General features: G+C 43.4%; 3 protein-coding genes across 4 annotated transcripts in view; 1 reads left to right on the plus strand and 2 right to left on the minus strand.

Moving 5' to 3' along the window:
- The window catches only part of filip1l (filamin A interacting protein 1-like), a 62,067-nt gene extending 56,321 nt beyond the window's left edge, over nucleotides 1–5,746 (plus strand). For both annotated transcript variants that reach the window (XM_035150216.2, XM_035150217.2), the window contains one exon: nucleotides 4,865–5,746. In XM_035150216.2, coding sequence (XP_035006107.1) covers nucleotides 4,865–5,083 — 219 coding nt within the window. In that variant the 3' untranslated portion in view covers nucleotides 5,084–5,746. The remainder of the gene's footprint in view (nucleotides 1–4,864) is intronic.
- Nucleotides 5,747–6,218: 472 nt separating this feature from the next.
- Nucleotides 6,219–14,283, minus strand: LOC118103365 (epithelial cell-transforming sequence 2 oncogene-like). The gene is made up of 21 exons (XM_035150218.2): nucleotides 13,948–14,283; nucleotides 12,515–12,627; nucleotides 12,254–12,416; nucleotides 11,912–12,167; nucleotides 11,625–11,841; nucleotides 11,346–11,478; nucleotides 11,041–11,206; nucleotides 10,680–10,808; nucleotides 10,503–10,595; nucleotides 10,217–10,414; nucleotides 10,010–10,113; nucleotides 9,754–9,912; nucleotides 9,585–9,671; nucleotides 9,128–9,237; nucleotides 8,888–9,035; nucleotides 8,240–8,313; nucleotides 7,870–8,026; nucleotides 7,716–7,781; nucleotides 7,530–7,618; nucleotides 7,129–7,301; nucleotides 6,219–7,041 (listed from the first exon to the last, which is right to left on the minus strand). The coding sequence occupies exons 1-21, from the start codon at nucleotides 14,074–14,076 to the stop codon at nucleotides 6,908–6,910; spliced, it is 2,898 nt and encodes a 965-aa protein (XP_035006109.2). The 5' UTR covers nucleotides 14,077–14,283; the 3' UTR covers nucleotides 6,219–6,907.
- A 669-nt stretch (nucleotides 14,284–14,952) lies between these two features.
- ccdc28a (coiled-coil domain containing 28A) lies at nucleotides 14,953–17,691 on the minus strand. Its single transcript, XM_035150222.2, has 6 exons — nucleotides 17,530–17,691; nucleotides 17,146–17,321; nucleotides 16,856–17,037; nucleotides 16,547–16,701; nucleotides 16,197–16,219; nucleotides 14,953–16,074 (listed from the first exon to the last, which is right to left on the minus strand). The coding sequence occupies exons 2-6, from the start codon at nucleotides 17,301–17,303 to the stop codon at nucleotides 16,020–16,022; spliced, it is 573 nt and encodes a 190-aa protein (XP_035006113.1). The 5' UTR covers nucleotides 17,304–17,321; nucleotides 17,530–17,691; the 3' UTR covers nucleotides 14,953–16,019.
- Between the last annotated feature and the right edge of the window lie 1,061 nt (nucleotides 17,692–18,752).

The raw sequence follows: 18,752 nt of genomic DNA on the forward strand, positions 1-18,752 counted from the left end.
CCCTCCATCCCATCCTTTGTTTGAACCACGCCCATGAAATCCAGTTCCAGTTAAGACCCTTTAAACCCCCAACTCTACACCCTGATACATTTACATGTCTGTTTTACTTGATTTATGAGCTTAGACTAAGGTTTGAATGTTTTCATTTTTTCAATTGTTTGCCTGCATGAGAGAACAATATCATTTGAACACACTCTGACACAACACCAGGGTTTTAACTTATGTGCACTTACTGTATTGTACTCAATGGCAAATGTGCCATATAGTCCGACTATTCACACTGATGTATCATACCAGTTTTTATACTTCACATAACACATAGTGCATTATGAATCATTTGTTTGGACTTTCCTGAGAATTAAAGTGTGCAAAAACCATGTGTTTATGTTTTAGTTTGACATCCATGCTTGCCAATTTCATTTATTCACTAAATCCAGCATGTTTTGATTGTGTAAAATAAAAAAATAAATAATCGGAGGACAATGCAATTAGATTGAAAGAGGTTGTTTGACTTGATTTCTTTTGGTGCATGCACAGTAACTTTTTTTTTTTGTAACACTCGAGATTTAAATCCAGTGTATTTATGTGTCATTAAAAGATTGCAATTCACGTGCTCAGATTCTAACATGAAACCTGTCAACACTCCTGTTAGATCTAATTAAATAATACCAAAGAGTAAAAAAAAACCTTGTGCTCGTACTTTACCAGATGACAAGACCCCCCCCCCCCTAAAAAAAGAGATCCTGGGATTCTCACATGTGTTTGCTTGCTTGAGTTACAATCATAGGCTGATGTCATCGTTTTCTTCTTGCACAGAAACCCAGTGACCGAGAATGAAAACCAGCGAGATGTGAACTCGAAGCTCTATTTAATGATACAGTGGAGCCTCTGCTCAAAACCTTTAAACCTGAGGGTGGTGCTATTGCATTTAAAGCGGTTTAAGATTTGATAGAATTACAATCGCTCTTTTCCAGTGAACTCACACATGAATTTTATGCATTATGTTCATAACTGAATGCAGTTAGTGCGTAAAAGGTGTTCACTGCTTAAGAAATTGATAAAAAAACACAAATTTAGACGAATAGATCTCTGGTTCTCAATGACAGTTGTTTGTATTCATGACTATGCTTTCTCACATTCACTCAACAAGAGGTACTACTCCAAAAATCACATCGTTCTTATGAAATCCAGAGGAAAAAAAATGGTCCATATTGCACAATTGCTCCCCCAGGAAACACACAATGAACTTGATCCAGTGTTTGGATCGCAGAAACATTTATGGATTTGTTGATAACTTAACCTCAGTGGCCGTTCAGCAGAAAGTCTCACTTAGCCTGTGAGCCATAGAGGGCTGTAACCCGAAGCGACTGTTTTCTTTTTCTTTCTCCCCATGAATCACGTCCTTTGAAATTAATCACCAGTCGAACTTACGAATGTTCCCCCGCATGTAAACATCCTTCAACGTGTGGTTTGAAGCACGCACAGTGGAAAAGTTACCACACATACGTGCGATTTGTCTGAATTTCGGACGGCACTTAAGGTCAGAACCAGATGATGCGCAGACGGAGAGATGAGAGACATTGGGGAGGATGTGGGATGGTTTTCACTCATCCGTGTCATGACTCAATACCAAACGAAACAGAACATCTCAAGGGACCAAATCTGAATTTTTCTTTTTGTAAATGTGAATAAAAGCAAGAATGTAGGTCTTAATAAGGGAATTAATAGATAATTATTAACTGTGCACATTAACTATGATAGTTCAAAGCCACTGAGAGGGTTTAATGTGTACTGTAACTTATAGATAAATACTACAAATACTATGAATTCTTTGCTTCAAACTTGAAAACTTATCAGTTCAGGTCACCAAGGTGAAGATGCAGGAGCCACACCTGAATAAATAACTGTCCAAAGCTCCTCCAGGGTAAAAAGCAGATTTGAGATGATCCACTCCTCTTCTTAAAAACTTTCCTAAATTCTAAAATTTTCCCCAAAAAATCATAGAAAATTAGATGAGCTTGAATTAGACGTCACATGACCTTCTTCAATAGACAACAACTAGACAGGTAAGTTTATGTTTATACACTATAAAATATCACCAAATCCTCAGTGTCGTTTAGATGGAGGGAGACAACTGTTGCAGGAAAGTGGCAAACACAACCCAAACACGCAAACACACACAAGCCGGTGCGACAAAGAGAAGATGATTAAATCAAGCATTAAATTGAATGAGTGGGAAGGAGCGCAGCTGGAGAAACCGGATCCAAACCCGTCTGGGCGCGATGAAATGATGCAGGGGCTAAACAAGATGCTATTCATTAAATCACGACTCCAGAAAGCGTCCAGCAGCTGGAATCGCTGTCTGCGACCTCAATTGCCCCCTGACTCACTTTTACACTCAGTCGATTCATAAACTGTGCTCATCTGGTTCGGCCAAAGAGGACAGATCTGTGCACGGCGTCCTCGCCAGACTGATAGCACGAGTATCTGGTGACACGCCTGGACGCCAGAGGGGCCCTTCATTGAGAAGCATACAGCAGTTCTTGCTTCTGTTGGCTGAGACCGAGGCGGTAATCGCACTGCACACACACTGCCGCCGCTGATTATTCATGTGGGGGGAAATAAAATATCGAAAAACACGCTGAGGTCAATTTAAACAAACATCTAAGCCTAATTACCAAACCGCATGCCAGAAAGGCGAGGTGTGCACCGCTCTGATGGCGAGGGTGGGTTTCCTCACCTTGACTGACGGGCACAATAAACCGGAGGAGGAGAACAAACAGTGGTGTGGGGGCACTCTCTCAACAAAAGGCCTGCGTGTGTGTGTGTGTGTGTGTGTGTGTGTGTGTGGACGCTGTGAACGTCTCCTCTCCCACTGTTGCATGAGCACCACAACAAACCTCGTGTTTGGTTGCTGTGGAAACAGCCGGTGTTACAGAGCGCCGGGCAGAGGAAGTACTTAGTTGAACTCCCGCTGCACCGCTGATATATGAGAGAACAAAGCTGCACATTAAGGGTTTTTTTTTTTTTCACGTAGAATCAACAACACTCCCATGACGTGGAGCCCGTAGCGATTTTCTGGCCCATTAGTTCTGTTGAAGCGAAGGCCCTACTTATTCTGAAATTTATACCCTGGATGAATATTTAAGGATATAGTTCACTGCGGATTTTTGTTAATTCTCAAAAACCTCAAGATCCACATGAACATTATCCAGTTGGAGAGAGAGAGAGAGAGAGAGAGAGAGAGAGAGAGAGAGAGAGAGAGAGAGAGAGGATGGTTCCTGGGAATGAAGTCAGTGACGTGATGAAACTCATGGAAACACTGGAAACTTTCACTTGAACTCAGATGTAGAGAATCTTCAAATAGGAACGAGGCAAACAGATACAGTGTCTTCAAATGCTGCAGTGACTTTAAATCAAATGAGGGCGTCTTTTGAAAAATGCAATTACCTTCTGAGAGAAACAAAGACTCAAGCTGTGATGATGTGATTGAAAAAGTAAATCATGTGCCAGTGGCAACTTGGAAGAACATAATTGCCCGGTGACTACTGTCTGAGTGACTGAGTCTCTGGAGCAGACTCAGACGTCTGACTGTTCATTTGTCTGGACACTCAGGAGTTTTACATTTTCTTAAACATTAGTCATGAAATCTAGGAAGATAGAAGCGAGAGCGTTTTCTGAAAAAGGCAAAACTCCCGATGACAAAGATGACAGCTCGTGTGGTTGCACGCACAGAGCACTTTGGATAATTGCTCGTTCGAGCTGTTTATAGAAATCACTGAATCTTGCTCATGAATTTGCGAGAAGTAAACACGAGCGCACGGGGAGCGCATGTGGCTCAGTGTGCGAGCCCCCGTCGAGGTTTCTCATAACTGTGGAAACATCTTATCAGAGTTACTGTAAACAGGATATGGTCTCTATTGTGCACGCAGCAATCCAAAAAGAGATGTACCTCAGTGTCCTGGCATCCTGCTGCGCATGTAAACACGCTGATTGAAACCTGATTGCACAGCAAGCGGAGCAGTACGTTGTTTAAGAATCTGAGAAATGCGGAGGTCTCCCGTCATATTTCCCTTTCCTTGTTTGCTGCGAAAACAGTGAAGCACTGGTTCCTAAGAAACCTGCACTGTTATTATTATTATTAAAATGAACCGGGGCTACAACAGTCAAAACAGGTTTTCGTTAATAGGAAGCAGTTTTAAGAAACCTTCCATTAGGAGTTTTCCATGCAGTGTAGGTGTGTGTGTGTACTGGACAACTCTAACTATTTACTTGATTTATTATTTATAAATTTTGTCTAAAACATGAAAAATACACTATGATGATGCTAAATGTACGTCAATAGGTTCAGATAAATGTTCTTCTTACTGATTTATCGACTTAATGCTCCAAGTTTCACCTTATTGGATTTTGATCTCTTACTTATAGGACATTGAATGACGTGCACAAGTATTTCCTGTAGTTAATAAAGTATATTTACACTGAACATGTATGTACTGTCATGCATTTCCACAGCCACCTATTCAGTGGGGATACTGGTTAAAGTGTTAATCTTACAGTGCTATTACAGAAATGCAAGACAAACATTTATATATCATATAGAAGTAGAAAAATATTGTTTTTCCATAACAGTGCTTTTATTGCAGCAGTAAAACTTGTGGTCGTTTACTGTCCATATATTGTGATTTTCCACCATCTAGTGGTCATAATCAGTATTGCAACCATCCTGACTGAGCAACTGAAAACATTCCAGCCTTTTCTGGAGAAAGTCCAAATCACAATCACTCATCTTTTTCTTTGCTGCATTTAGGAAACACGGCAGTCTTACTCTCCGTCTGACTCTCCCTCATTGTTTCCCCCGCAGGTCCCTCTCGAAGCATTCCGACGATCAGGACCTACAAGAATCCCCAAACCCAGAAGCTACAGCTCCCAGAAAGGGACGAGCGGCTCGGCGGCGAACCCGGGAACGCAGAGCAAGAGTCAGCCGCCACACGCACATGTCACCACGGGGAAAGAGCAGCACACACACATGCCGGCAGCACACAACAACAACAACCCCAATCTGGTGAACCGCAAACTGTGACATCAATGATACTCCTTTGCTTTTTCATCTTTTAGGGTAGAGAGTCAGCTTACAGTATATTTCACTTTCACTAAAAACATCCTCATGGCAACTTCAACCTAAAATGAGGGATTTTGCTTCGAAACTACCTGCAAAAGAAAAATAACAGTCGAAACTGCTTTCTTCTAAAAGTCTTTTAACTTTAATTCATCTGCAACTCTATAACCCCAATCCTCATCTGTGGTGCTCTGCAAACCGCAAAGTGCAGCTGTTTATTGTGTCCGTACACACGCTGATAGAGCAAACATTTGTAGAATGTAGTTCCGATGTAGATTCGTTTCAATAAATGGGTTTCGTTATATACAGTCGCAGCTTTTGTGTGTCACTGTGATCCAAAGTGGAGTGAAACTGAATATTAGAGCACCCAGTGTGATGTATCGTCATGTTGTTGAAAATGAACGTTCATTTGTACTGTGTGTATTTGTGTCCATCTTAAATACAGATCCTGAAACAGTCATTTATCCATTTCTAAAGAAGGAACACATATTTTTTAAGAATAAGTGGCAATAATGTACATAAGTGTAAAACGAATGTGTTGTAACGCAGCTTCTTGATAGTGATAATCTCTCTAATGTGACATTTGTGTTATTTTTGGTTATCAATAAAGACTTTTTATACCTTGAACAAGAGAATTGTCTCGGATTTGAATATATATTTAAAAAGGGACAGAAACTATGATGCTGTATTCATTTTTCTGGGTTTTCTCTTTCATTTCGTAACTTTTTCGGGCCAGAAACAAGTCAGCCAAGGTCCAAAGTCCACAGTAAAACGACATTTTCTCTGATACAGAAAACAGAGGAGCCCGAAACGCCTCATTTGAACAGAGGCTAATGTTACCGAGGCTACAGAGGTGTTTACAGCGGATTAGGAAGCCGCTGGCGAAGGGAAGTAACATTTCTGACACATGCTCCAAGTGGTTCACCAATCAGAGAAGGGCGGGCTTGAGCATGAACTAAAATAAGTACTTGAGACTAATAATGTGCATCTTAAACGTTACAACATGTAACTCTATTCCAGTGGAGCCCCAAATTAAAGTTATGATCCTGTAAAAGGCCAAAAATAATGAAAAGCATGCATACTCAGTGAAAGTCAAATGAAAACTTTACATGTATCTTTATTCACACTTACACTAGTGTATATTGTTGGACATATAAGTGGTGCAATGAGAGACACAAGATCTATTATTTAAGATATTATATAAAGAGTAGAGAATTGTTTTTGGAGCAGCGTCAGCTCCGGACAAATTAAAAGATGTCAAGGACATCGAGGGCGACGTGTTTTCACAAAGGGGGCGATTCCCATTCTAGAAAAATCCACTTTGTTGTATTTACAGCAGGTAAGTGCAGAGTGTTTTCACTAGTAAAACAACTACAACTAACAAAACCACTGCAGCAGTTCAAGCTATACCCGGTTCACAGTGCAAGAGAGTAGACATTATGATGAGCAGCATCAATCATGCTGTAATGGTATGCTTGATAGATACTGGGGAATCTAGTTTTGCAGTTTGACAGTGTACTGTAATACTGTGCTAATAAAACAGCAGGATTGAGTAGTGATAAAATACCTCTTTCCAAATACTTAAAAAATATTCTTATGTTAACTTATAAAATCGCATTATTCGATCTGGAAATACTCAGTGATAGATATAGTAAGACATTCAGAATCTGCCATACAACAAGGTAGCAGGGGCGTTGTGGGTTTCTAGCGATATGAAACTATTATCTGTTGAGGCTTTCCTTGTCTTTTTTGAAAACAGTGGTGGTGTGGTGTCCAAACCTCCTTGTGTCACTGACGTGGGGTCAGAGCAGCGTTGATGGCTGAACGCAGCACGGACAGGAAGTGATCCCTCTCCTCACCTCTCTCTGTGGCGCAGACCCACGACCGACGAGGACCATCCAGGACGAAGGCGTGGCGAACGTCTGCACGGAGGGACATCAATTCATCAAAAAACAATATATTATAATTGTGACATTATTGAATATTCTTCATTCGGAAACCAAACGTACAGCGCGAGTGTGTGATCTCTCTGACAGCCAGGCTGGTGAGGGCCACGGACGCCAGGAAAGTGTGTGTGCTCCGGTGCGTCAGCGCGAAAGGTGTGTGATGCACACTTCGCCGTGTCAGCACCAGAGCGTCGTTAAACAGGAAGAGGCCCACGTCTGACGCGTGCTCATAGGCCCTGATCAGACATGTACACACAAAACACACAGGATGAATACATGACAATCAAGCATATTAATTAAAGCAAATCTATCTAGCTTCGTGAAATAATATCATTTATCTACTTTAAGTACAGAGAGTTGTTCAGATAGTTTGAGAAATGTCTTATTCTCGTCGAAAATCATTTCTCAATCAAAACTAATGGAAAGAATTCTTTTAAACCAACGGAAACCATTTGGGTTGTTACCTGAGAGAGTCTGGAATCTGCTCGTCAGGACTCCTGAGCAGAGCAGCATCCTGAGTTATTACCAGCTGCCTGTTTCCTTCACTGAGGTTCTGCACACACGACAGATTCATACCAAATTAATACAAGTTTAGTTTTGGGTGTGAGGAAGAAAATGAAACGGAGACAAAGGGAGCTGGTGTTTTTCACCGGACAGCCTTGGATCCTCTGCTGTGTTTCTTCCATCAGTCTGTCTCTCTCCGAGTTACGCTTTAACTGAGACAGACAGAAAAGAACATTTGTGTCATTACTGCACTGAGCACGGTTTTGTGTAGTATTTGTGTGACGTGTTTGGGCGCTGTACCTTTTGCGTGAAGTCCCTGTAGCGTCGCAGCGTGCTGAGGGCAGAGGAGATGTGTGTGTGGTCAGGGTGGCCGGGTTGTGTGTGTAAGGACAGAGCTTGAAGCAGAGTCACGTACTCCTGTGTTCTCCACACTGGACACAGCAGCAGCTCCTGTAGGCTTCACACACACACACACACATGTTTACAGGCATGTTTTTGGTCAGATGTGGATAACAACTGGAATCAAGTACATGATTTAAGATATATATATGCATGTGTGTGTGTGTGTGTGTGTGTGTGTGTGTGTGTGTGTGTGTGTGTGTGTGTGTGTGTGTGTGTGTGTGTGTGTGTGTGTGTGTGTGTGTGTGTGTGTGTGTGTGTGTGTGGTTACCTCAGCATGTGGGTTGCAAGAGTTCTGTCAGTTCTCTTCAGGAAAGCTCGAAATGTCGGTTTTGTCTCCCTGCACTGAGACAGACACACACACAGAAGAAGAAAGAGGAAAGACACAAAGCTGACTTCGGAAACTTAAAATACTAAAAGTTTTCAGCATTTAATTATTTGTATTATGCATAGCCTCAAGTTATTACCTTGATTACCTACAAGAAGGTTACATTTTCACCGGGAACTACAGAAAACTACTGAATGTATTTTCTAGAAAAAAATCTGGCATATGTAGGGGACTGATATTTATGAGCATGTTTAATAAAAACATCCCCGTGAGTGGATTTAAATGTGGTTTTATAGGGTGGGGGGGATTTTCGGCCGTCAAACTGTCACAAAAACATCTGCAAACCAGGAACTACCTCCAATGTGTGGCTGTAGATAATGTGGATCAGTAGGGAATCAACAGTTTAAATGATTCTTCATTAATGAATATATTTAAGGGGTCTGTTTGAGTCTTTGGAGAGGTTACACTAGTACACTGTGTTCTAGTTCTTATATCTATTGCAGCGGGACCGCAACTGTAATTTCATAACCCAATCCTGTGTTACATAGTGATAAATAAAGTGATGACCTCAGACAAATGCCTTGGTTTTACCTTGTCGATGGTGCTCAGGGCCGTGGTGTAGTTGTTCAGGTAGTTGGTGTAGACTCTGAGACCCGAGCAGAGCTTGACGAACACGTCTCCAACACACTGCTCGGCCCCCCACTGCTGCAGCCTCGCCTGGAGATCTCCCAGAAACACTCTGCAACAAACACACGCACGCCGATCGTGTCACGTCCACACACAGGGACACAAATGAGACTGTGCCCCACTAGTGTGTGTGTGTGTGTGTACCTGTTGAGCTCCAGTATGTGCGCGACAGGGCTGAGGATAATCTGGATGTCGGCGTAGCTGAGAATGGCTCTGTTGGAGTTCAGAGCTGCAGCGAGAGGCTCCTGGTACACCTGCGGCACACAGCAGGGTCAATACTTAGGTTTTCCAATCTTCTCTTCTCTCGCCTCGACTTAAATGGACAAACAACACTTTCTGGGTGGGTGGATTCACATTCTGATAAAAAGTGGGGGGGAAATAGGTCATGCACCTGCAGAACCATGATTCATTTGATATCTAAGACACCTGGAATTCTATAAACTCCTCGTAGATTGCTGAAAGAATGAGTTCCTATCTTTTATTAGCATCTGTATGACCTAATATTCAATCGGTTTCCGAGGAAGGACTGCACCTGAAACAATAGCCTCTAAAGTCAGATATCATCAACACATTTCCTGAATGAAACTTCTGGAGGATTTACCTTGAGCACAGCGCCCAGTCTCCCCAGATAAAGACCCTCGCTGTGGTGCAGCTCTCTGGCAGCCACACCTCTCCAATCTAACCCGGTCTAAAAGACAAAACAAGGAGCTGTAAAGATCAAGTGTGCTACTTCAACCGTCTCTGGGTGGACAAATTTAAGGTGCACGCACTTGTGGTAGCTCAGGCGTTAATCTCTGTGAGCCCCGCGGTGCCAACGGGAAACCGTCTGCTCCTTCAGCTCTCCACTCGTCCTCTGGAGGACTCCCTCCTCTCTCCTTCACCTCACTCCACCTCGTGAAAAAAACAGCGAGAAACTCCAAAGGTCTGGCCTGAAGGAGCAAGAGCAGAAATGTGAAATGAGACCCTTGGACTGATAGGCTGTGATCCAAGGTTAATGTTTCTGCCTTACGACACAGTCGTCCGCACCTCTTCCTGTCGGGTGAGAGCGGCGAGTCCCTCAGTCAGAGCCTCACTTAGATCTTTAGACACAGAAAGCTCCTCCAGGCAGATCTTCTCCCACAGACAATGACCTACAAACAATATTTAAAGATTCTTACCGGACACAGAGCATGTACACGTGTTTCAACACGCTCTGTGTGCATGTGTTCGATTCTACATGTGCGTGACACCCACCCAGAGCCCGGCCCCTGGCCTGAAGGCTGACCTGCTGCAGCTGTGGCCCCAGGCCGACCCTCAGCTCCCCCAGAGCCTCCTCCATCCACCCGGCCTGTCGGCACCAGCCCTCCAGAACACTCTCGGTCACATAGTGGAGCGCTGGTTGCTGGTTCGATGGCCCGGCACACCCGCCGCTGTTTGACCACTCACTCAGAACTAGAAGAGGGGGAAAGTTGGTGTTTGAAAGAAAAAAGATAAAGCAACATTCACAACAGATTCAAAGTCTTGCAAATGAGAGACTCACTGTTCTGGAAACTTCCGGTCGCAAAACCCATCGGGGCCCAAACCTCCACACCAGTGAGAGTAGAGAGAGTTTGGATGAGTGCCACTCCGGATGCTGTGGGAATAGGAAATCAGGAAATATGACATAAAGCAGAAATACTAATTACTGAGTAGTACGTGTGTCCCAACACCTTCCTACCAGATGCAGCCAGTGGGGCGAAGATGTCGATTCCTCCCCCGTCTACAGTTGGTGCCACCCAGCCACATAGTTTTTCCCAGAATCCTCTATGGTCGGGGGTGAGTAAGGTCCTCTCTGACAGAGTGTAACCTGGAGGGTCGAGGGTAAAACAAGGATTCAAAAACTGAAAAAACCCAGATCTCGGCTCAAAGGACGGGGATAACCATGGATTTCTCTCGTTTCAAAATAAAATAAGTGAAATGGTTGTAGCAGATGTGTTTCACCGTATCCTGAGAGGTAAACTTCTAGCACTGACGTTGGACTGGAATTAACGTCGGCGGTGTTCCCACACATTAAGATACACGGGATAATTATTTCTCACTTTGAAGCAGATAGACTTCCTCCGTTCCTCCTGGAGCGAGCAGGCCCAGCCTCTGAACTCTCTGCCCAGATATGGCCCTCTCCACCTGGGTTAGCAGAGCTGAGAGGGTCCCTCTGTGGTCGTACAAGATCGCAGTCACTCCTGCCTTCACACCACTCAGCACCAACTGAGTTCAGCATGGGGAGGAAAAGGAAGGGAGTTGTAATTCTACATCTACAATGATTCCCCCTTCTTTTCCATCTCATGCAGAGATAGGGCTTTGCGCCGACAGACTGATGAGACTCTTTTCCGTATTTTCCACTTACCTCATAAGCAGGAACTCTGTCGGAGATCAGAAATAAGAAAGTTGTGTGGGGGTAGGTGGGCGAGACTGTGTGTTGTTGTGCAGGACTGTGGGTGAAGGAGGACAGTGCTGCACAGGCTTTGTTTGGCCTTTCGCTAAAAGAGGATAAATGGTTTGATTTTAACAATGAATCATGAAGTAAGGCATTAGATATTCTTCGTAAGTTCGGCTTCAGTTGCCAAATGTTCCTGCTGAACTACCTGATTTACAGCATCATAGGGAAACCGTTGTGGATGTTCACCTGAATGAAGTGGAGGCCTGAAGTCCCTCCACGCTCATGGACTGAGCCCCGTCCCGGCTAAGACAGAGGCTGGAAGACCCAACAGTGTTTGGACGCCAGGAAAGGGAAGGCCAAGAATTGGAAGTTATCCCAGAGTCAGGCCTCCTCATCTGGGTACTTCCACCTCGGATTTGCTTTGTGAGGCTGCCCCATGCTTTCCTGGTTCTCATAGACAGTCCTGCAAATATCACAGATGTAAGCTACTTGGGAGAGAGCATGAAAACCTTGTCGTTTTCTCCGTCACTTACTCTTCTCCTCCTGAAGCTTTGCTCTGATCATCTCCCTGATCCTCCTCTCCTTAGTCCTCTCCTCCTCCTCTTCCGTCATCCCTGCGCTTTGCTGATTCAAGGTGCCGTACTGCTCAGCCGCCTCCCGCGGCGTGAGCCAGTCCAGTGTGGAGACGCAGGAGACGTAGTGGTTCCTCCACGCTCCATACTCCTTTTCTCCGGGAGCGTAGGGAAGGAACCAGCCTCTCCGGGTGCATCGGCTGGTCCAGATACAGTCCTGAGGAGAGGGAGGAGAGGGAGGAGAGACGTGCTCAGTGGCTCTCAACTTCAGTTCGAATAGATTTCTTACTCTGGGCTTCTCACCTGTTCGGCCAGGACCCTCCAGTGCCAGCTGACTTGGGCGGCGGAGCAGAGATCACGAGGGGACAGGAACGACAACACATACAGGGACAGAAACCGTGGCAGGACCGCCGTGAAGTCCACTTGAGTCACAGGAACAGTCTCCTTCAGTAAATCCCTGCAGTACCTGCTCGGAATATCAGAGAATTTTCCTTTTAGTCATTAAAATGTAATTAAATAACATTTAATCAGAGGTGTGAGGGTGGGGGCCAGGAATGCGCTTACGTGAGCTGTGTCTTGGTGCAGCGCGTGAGCAGAGAATGCAGCAGGTGTTTCCTCTGTTTGTCGGTCCACAGGTCAAACCAGTGGAGCACAAGGTTCACTCTCTCCTCGAATAACTGCGAGAAAACGGGGACAGCGACAAAACGTCGGCGAACAAATGCTGCGCCTTGTTGCATAAGAGTCTGGACGCTTTGCCAAAAGCTACAAACTGGCTTCCAGAACAATGAAAAAGAACACCGGCACGGCAAAACGCCAGTTACTTATTGAAAATTAGATGAATTGTGTGATAACGGCTAAAAAATCAAGTTGGGTCAAGTCTGGCTTTACTTTTTAACTCCACATATGTATCTATAGGCTGCTTGTATTGAAATATGTGTTCAGTAAGAATAAGTGTCGTTTAACTGCAGTCAGAGATACAAGCAGAACTACTTCCTAAACAATAGTGATTAACAACCATAAATAGATGCAATAAAGAATTTGGACAAATTGCACAATCACACAGCTTTTATCTTTATGTATAGAACAGTCTTATATTGCATATAGTATTTCTACTTGTATTTTATTTCTTCTGGATTGAGTTTTCTATTACTATTTCCACATTTACCCCTCGTGCTGCTACTCTTTTGTGCTGCTGTGTCAATTTTGAATTTCCTCTATGTGGAGGATCAATAAAGCTACAACTTTTCTTTAAGATGATCTTATCTTTACATAAAGGTGAAAGTTCATAATATCAGTCTTTCTGAATGAACCACCAAACATTACTGATCTATTCACATCCATTACTTGCAACCTTAGGTCAATACCGGGCCTTACCTCTGACAAGTTCCTCCAAGGATAGTTTTTTTAATAAGAATAAATGTAAAAAGTTTGCATGTGTGTAATTTACATTGGGGATAGTTTTTAGAAATTGCTTGTGTGAGAGTAAACACACTGACTACATGAGAAATGACAGTGGGTGAATAAATAGCATCATGTTGCATGTAACTAAACGCAATTTAAGTCACTTTTGTACATAAAGGAAAAACAACAAGGTGTAAAGTTGATTTTCAGAATAAAACAGTGCATTTACCTCAGCGTTAGATTCCACTGGAGGCAGAGAGGCGACCGTTACGCACCAGTTTTACGCACATGTTCCAAATGTGCCAATTAACCAAACGCAATTGTTTTCTCGTGGTGGAGACGTTGAATTCACTAAACGCACAGCACGCAATGTGTTCACGTTGTTTGAAGGTTTTTAAATAAGTATAAATGGACTTCAGGAAGTTTACATTTTGTTCCTCTGCTCCCAAAAGACGCAGTTTTATGTGTGTGACGCACGGGGCTATGGTCTGTCCGTTTCTGCCCTCTGGTGGCTGAATAAGCACAACTCTACTATGATTTAAAGTTGATTATGTGAAGTGTCAGTGGTGTCTGTGGTCGGTGTCGGTTCCTCTGACCTGTGCGTTGCTCTGCTTGTTGCTCAGCGGGGTCCAGGTGCTGAAGCTGGTCCCGGAGCGCAGGCCGTCCGTCCCGCTGAGCTGCCACCGCTTCACCGCCTCTCCAGTCCTTTTCAGATCCGTCTCCATGTGTGAGCCGAGGCTTCACCGTGAGAGAAAGACCCCGCTTCGATCTCAAACCAGTGTGACCCACTGAACTTCACTGTTTACTGCCAGAGCCGGCTCCTCTCTGGGGAAAGATTAGGCACCGACCTGCTGCCATTGTGCGGCTCCAGTTACCTTAGAGACGAGTCAACACAAGGATGAGCACATTCCTTCACACAGCTCATCGCCTCCCTTCATCCCTCCTGCGCCTGAACAAGCACAACACAAACAGCAGGTTGTCAACATGAGCTCAAGTCACTCATATCACGAGTTTCCAAAAAGCATCAATTATAAATTCATTTCAGATGCATTCATGAGGTAAGAAAGGGTTTTGTGAGGTCACAGCCTTGACCTTTGACCTCCAGAGTCTGTGAGATTATCTGCCAATGATCATTTAAACTATTCATAAATTATATTTGATTGGTGAATGATTTATTACAATTACAATTAAAATACAAAACCTAAAATACAGTACCATCAGCAAAAGATATTAGCCTCAAGAAAAAGTTAAATGCAAAGGATGCTCCGATGTGATGTCAAGAACACATTTCAGGGTTTTTAAGATCTTATTCATATAACATTAAATTAAATTAAGACCAAACCTTTGATAGAAATAAGAAGTAGAAGTGAAAAAAACACTTGTTCCACGTAAACACATTTATTTACCACTTCAAACCATTTATTTCCAAGTTTGAAGGGACCTTCCTCATGTTCGTACTCCTCATCATCAGTGTAACACATAAGCTAACGACGCAGCACAAACCAGGAGGAGTAATAATTCTCCTTCGGTCTTGAAGAGTACAGAAGTTTTCAGGGTATTATTCAGACAATATTCAGATTAAAAACATCGGTGCCAAAAGAGTCAGACAACACATTTATTAACAAGTCCATAAAAACAAAATCCAGCAAACAGTTAAAACAGTAAAACCCTTCAAACTACTCCCACACCCCCCAACAACACTGGTTAAAATATGATGTGAAAGAATAAGGTTGGATTTACAATCAAAAAGCAGGATCAAAATTATTACATCATCAGAATCTGAGCCTACGTGGTCTATCAACAGGTTAGACAAGGCAAACATGATTAAATCAAAAAGTTAAGGCCTGGGTGTGGTGTCGACATTTGGATTAATCCGTCTCCTAAAGTGTCCGACCAACACAACACCGATGAGTGGGTTTAGCATGTTGCATGGATATGTGCAAATATATTCAACACTGAGCGAGCAGCGTGCTGGAGGTGAAATCAGGCCACTCACAATGTAGCAAGAAATCAAATGCAAAAATTACAGACTGGACATTTAGTAAAGTTTCTCGTGTCAAATGTTATTTTTGGCTGATTTTAAGAATTCAACTACGACATTGTGAAATATATTTGAGCTTTTTACAATCTCACAGATCAGACCTATACTTGGGTTTTAGGTTCTATGTTGTTTTAGGTTCTATGTTCAAACCTGTAGCGGCGGGTGCTGCGTGAGTGACGTGACAGACACGGCTCCCCCCCTGTGACAAGATATGCGACAAAGTGCAGAGTGAGTTTACAAAAAAAATCTAAAGTTTGCAGTCGGCTCGATTCCAATCGTCAGCTTCACTTTGGTTAAGCAAAGAATTGCAAACGCAGACTGTTTGGAAACAAGGGAACTGACTACAACTTGACTTTAAAGAAGCCACAATAGGGATGCACCAAAGCCACTGTGGAAAATATACTGTACTCTCATTACTCTGAGCTATTTCCTACAAACACTGTATTTCGCAATCACTGTTGCAGTAAAAGCAAAGCTGTCGGTGCATCCTTATTCGGACATCTTACAATACATCCATCGCGCTGTGCAGACGGGGAACGCTGGTGAGCAGCTTTAACTCCGCCTCCTCTGTGTGTGGCATAATACAAATCGATCAGACGAGGTTGAGAAACGACAGAGGAGAGGAAGTCATATGCTGGCAGTCCTCGGGATCTCTTGGGAATCGGCGAGATTCAGCTTCTGACTGGAAAAACGCAGGGTCAAGGACAAACACGTATTTCCGGGTCACAGGATCAGACGGGGGAGAAAACATGAAGATTGAAATGAAATGAAGAAGTAATGAAGGGCTTGATGTCAAAAGGATACATTGAAGAACTCAGCTCCTCGAGCTGTGAAGACAAAAAACATTTGGATCTTGATAATAATATATCACATTTGAGACTTTTTCCTGTTATACATGCAAAACACTAAACTCCTAAAGAGTTTAACACTAAGTAGCTAACACCCCACCAATGAACAGCTTTAAACAGAATCATGCAACTTAAAGAGCTCAATGTGTTGCATGACAAATACTTGTAGAGCTAATCTGTTCCCGACCTGTTCTGTGGGGATTTTCATCACAATAGTGGTCCTGTTTATTAAAATATCATAACTTACAATGTTTTTAAATAATGCCTAATTTGCAAACATTTATATAAATACTGCGGCTGCCTTACATTTTGAAGTAAATTGTCCATGTTGGTGTCACAGGCCGTTTTCCTCTGGTCCTCCGGCATCTCGTCCACCTCGCCATAGAGGTCAAAGTGCAAGCGGGCCAGCTTCTCCTGCATCTCTCTCACTTGCTCCATCTGGCCGATGGAGCACTCGTTGCCTGGGGTGAAGGAAACACGGAGAGCTGCTGTCAAATGGTGTCAGGTTGTCGTCTTGTTTGGAACTTTACCGCCCCCTAAAATCCTGTAACTTCTAAACGTCGTGAATGAGTGAATCTTGAGCTAGGTTAACATTATGGATCTTGTGTGAAGTACCAAAGGCTTGTAGTTTCCCTGAGTGGAAGTCATTGAGGAGACCGAGCAGGCCCTTCTCCATCTCCTGCACGTCCGACACATCCGTCAGAAAGGAGTGCTGGATGATCGGTGCCCCTTGGCCCTGGTTCTGAGTCGGTTTAGTCCCCGAACCCGCCTGACACCTGGCTTTGTCTCTGACTCCCCTGGGAAACAGAAAAACAGAAATTACACTTCCTGTAAATCAGCTCTGTAATCCTGCCACGGATAAACAAGATGGCACGAAGCTGTCATGAGTTAAATCCACTTCCTACCTCCTCTTGCTCTTCTGGTTGGTTCCTGCGTTGAAGCCGGAGCCGACGCGCCTTCCCCCGGTGGAAGCGCTGCTCTTCCGGCCAGAGCCCCCGGTCGGAGCCGGGGTGCTGGTGGAGGTGGTCCTGGGGCTTTTTCTCTTTAGCTTCCGCTCCTCCATGACTTCATGTTACGGTGCCTGGAGGGAGAAACACGGGGAGATGACACCGGACACAGTTTAACTCTGAGCCCTGCAGCTGATCCCACTGAAACTGGAACCTGACAGCCTGGCTAACGTCACACCCAGCTACCCAGCTACCCAGCTAGCTAGTCGGCTAACCTTCAGACTCCAGGGGCCCGTACAAGTTAAACACCACAACCAAACACTAACTTATACATTTACTCACAGTTGCATCCGACTAAAACCGTTGTTAGCGGGGACACTGGCCGGTTGTCAACACGATTAAAACATTTCCTGGATCACTGCGACCTCCCTGTGTAGCTAGCAGCAGGCTAGCTGGCTAACTAGCCTGCAAACTAAAAGTGCACACTTCCTGTTTTGGTGGGTGTGACCCAACACAGCCAATCAGGGCCAAATACTAAATCTACACGGATTAGTTTATTCTAATTTAACTGAACACAGGAGATCACTTAAATTTACACAATAATTAGGATGATAATACACATTTTAAATACTATTAGGGATTTCATTTATTGCAGCATGATTTGTTTCTCACCTGGTCTGTGTAGTGTTCCTCTGAGGTCCCTGCAGCATGAAATGGAACTGGGCCCAACATCGTTCCCTGAAGGTTCTCTGGTGGTTCCACAAAAAATAACTTGTAGAGTGGATTCCTTCAGATTGCAGAAATGCAACCTTATAGGAGAACCTTTGCAGAGTGATCCCTAAAGATTCCCTTTTAGTTCCACAAAAACAACCTGTAAAGAAAGTTCCTAGAAAGCTCGCCAAAGGCTGCAAAACTATAACTTTAAGGTAAACCTTGTATGGACGTTCCTGAAAGGTGCAACCTCAGGAGAACCTTTAGGGAGTTTTCGGCTGGTTGCACAAATGTAACCTGCAGAAAACGTTCCAAGAAAAGGTCACAACAATGTAACCTCAAGAGAACACTTCCTAAAATGTATCTGATAATTATACATATACAACCCATGGAAAATGTTGGGTCCGAACTATGAATGAAGCATAACTGTTTACTTATTTCAATATTAGATTTTTTCACTATAATATAATTTTATCATTTACTTATTCTTACTTATTATATTCTACTATTACTCTTTTTTCCTTTTACTTCAATACTTTAATAAAGTCTCTATATACATTTCTGTATATATTTCTCCTCCATTTGTTTGGATTGGCAGAAATTCCCTTTAAAATCAATCTCCTGTGACTGAAGTGTAGGGGCGGCAAATAACCACAAGGGGGAGCTAAGTGAGCACCTATTCATGATCATGTCTGTCGATACTTTAATTAATGAAGTATGAATAGCTGATAAACGTGCTGAAAGGAGGTAGGTTGCACACTTTAATTAGCCCCACACGTTTTATAAATTTAAACAATAATGAAATGTGGATTAATTAAATTCCAGAACACCATTAAAACACATAAAGGTGAGTA

The sequence above is a fragment of the Hippoglossus stenolepis genome, chromosome 24, assembly GCF_022539355.2.
Source record: "Hippoglossus stenolepis isolate QCI-W04-F060 chromosome 24, HSTE1.2, whole genome shotgun sequence".
Lineage (NCBI taxonomy): Eukaryota > Metazoa > Chordata > Actinopteri > Pleuronectiformes > Pleuronectidae > Hippoglossus > Hippoglossus stenolepis.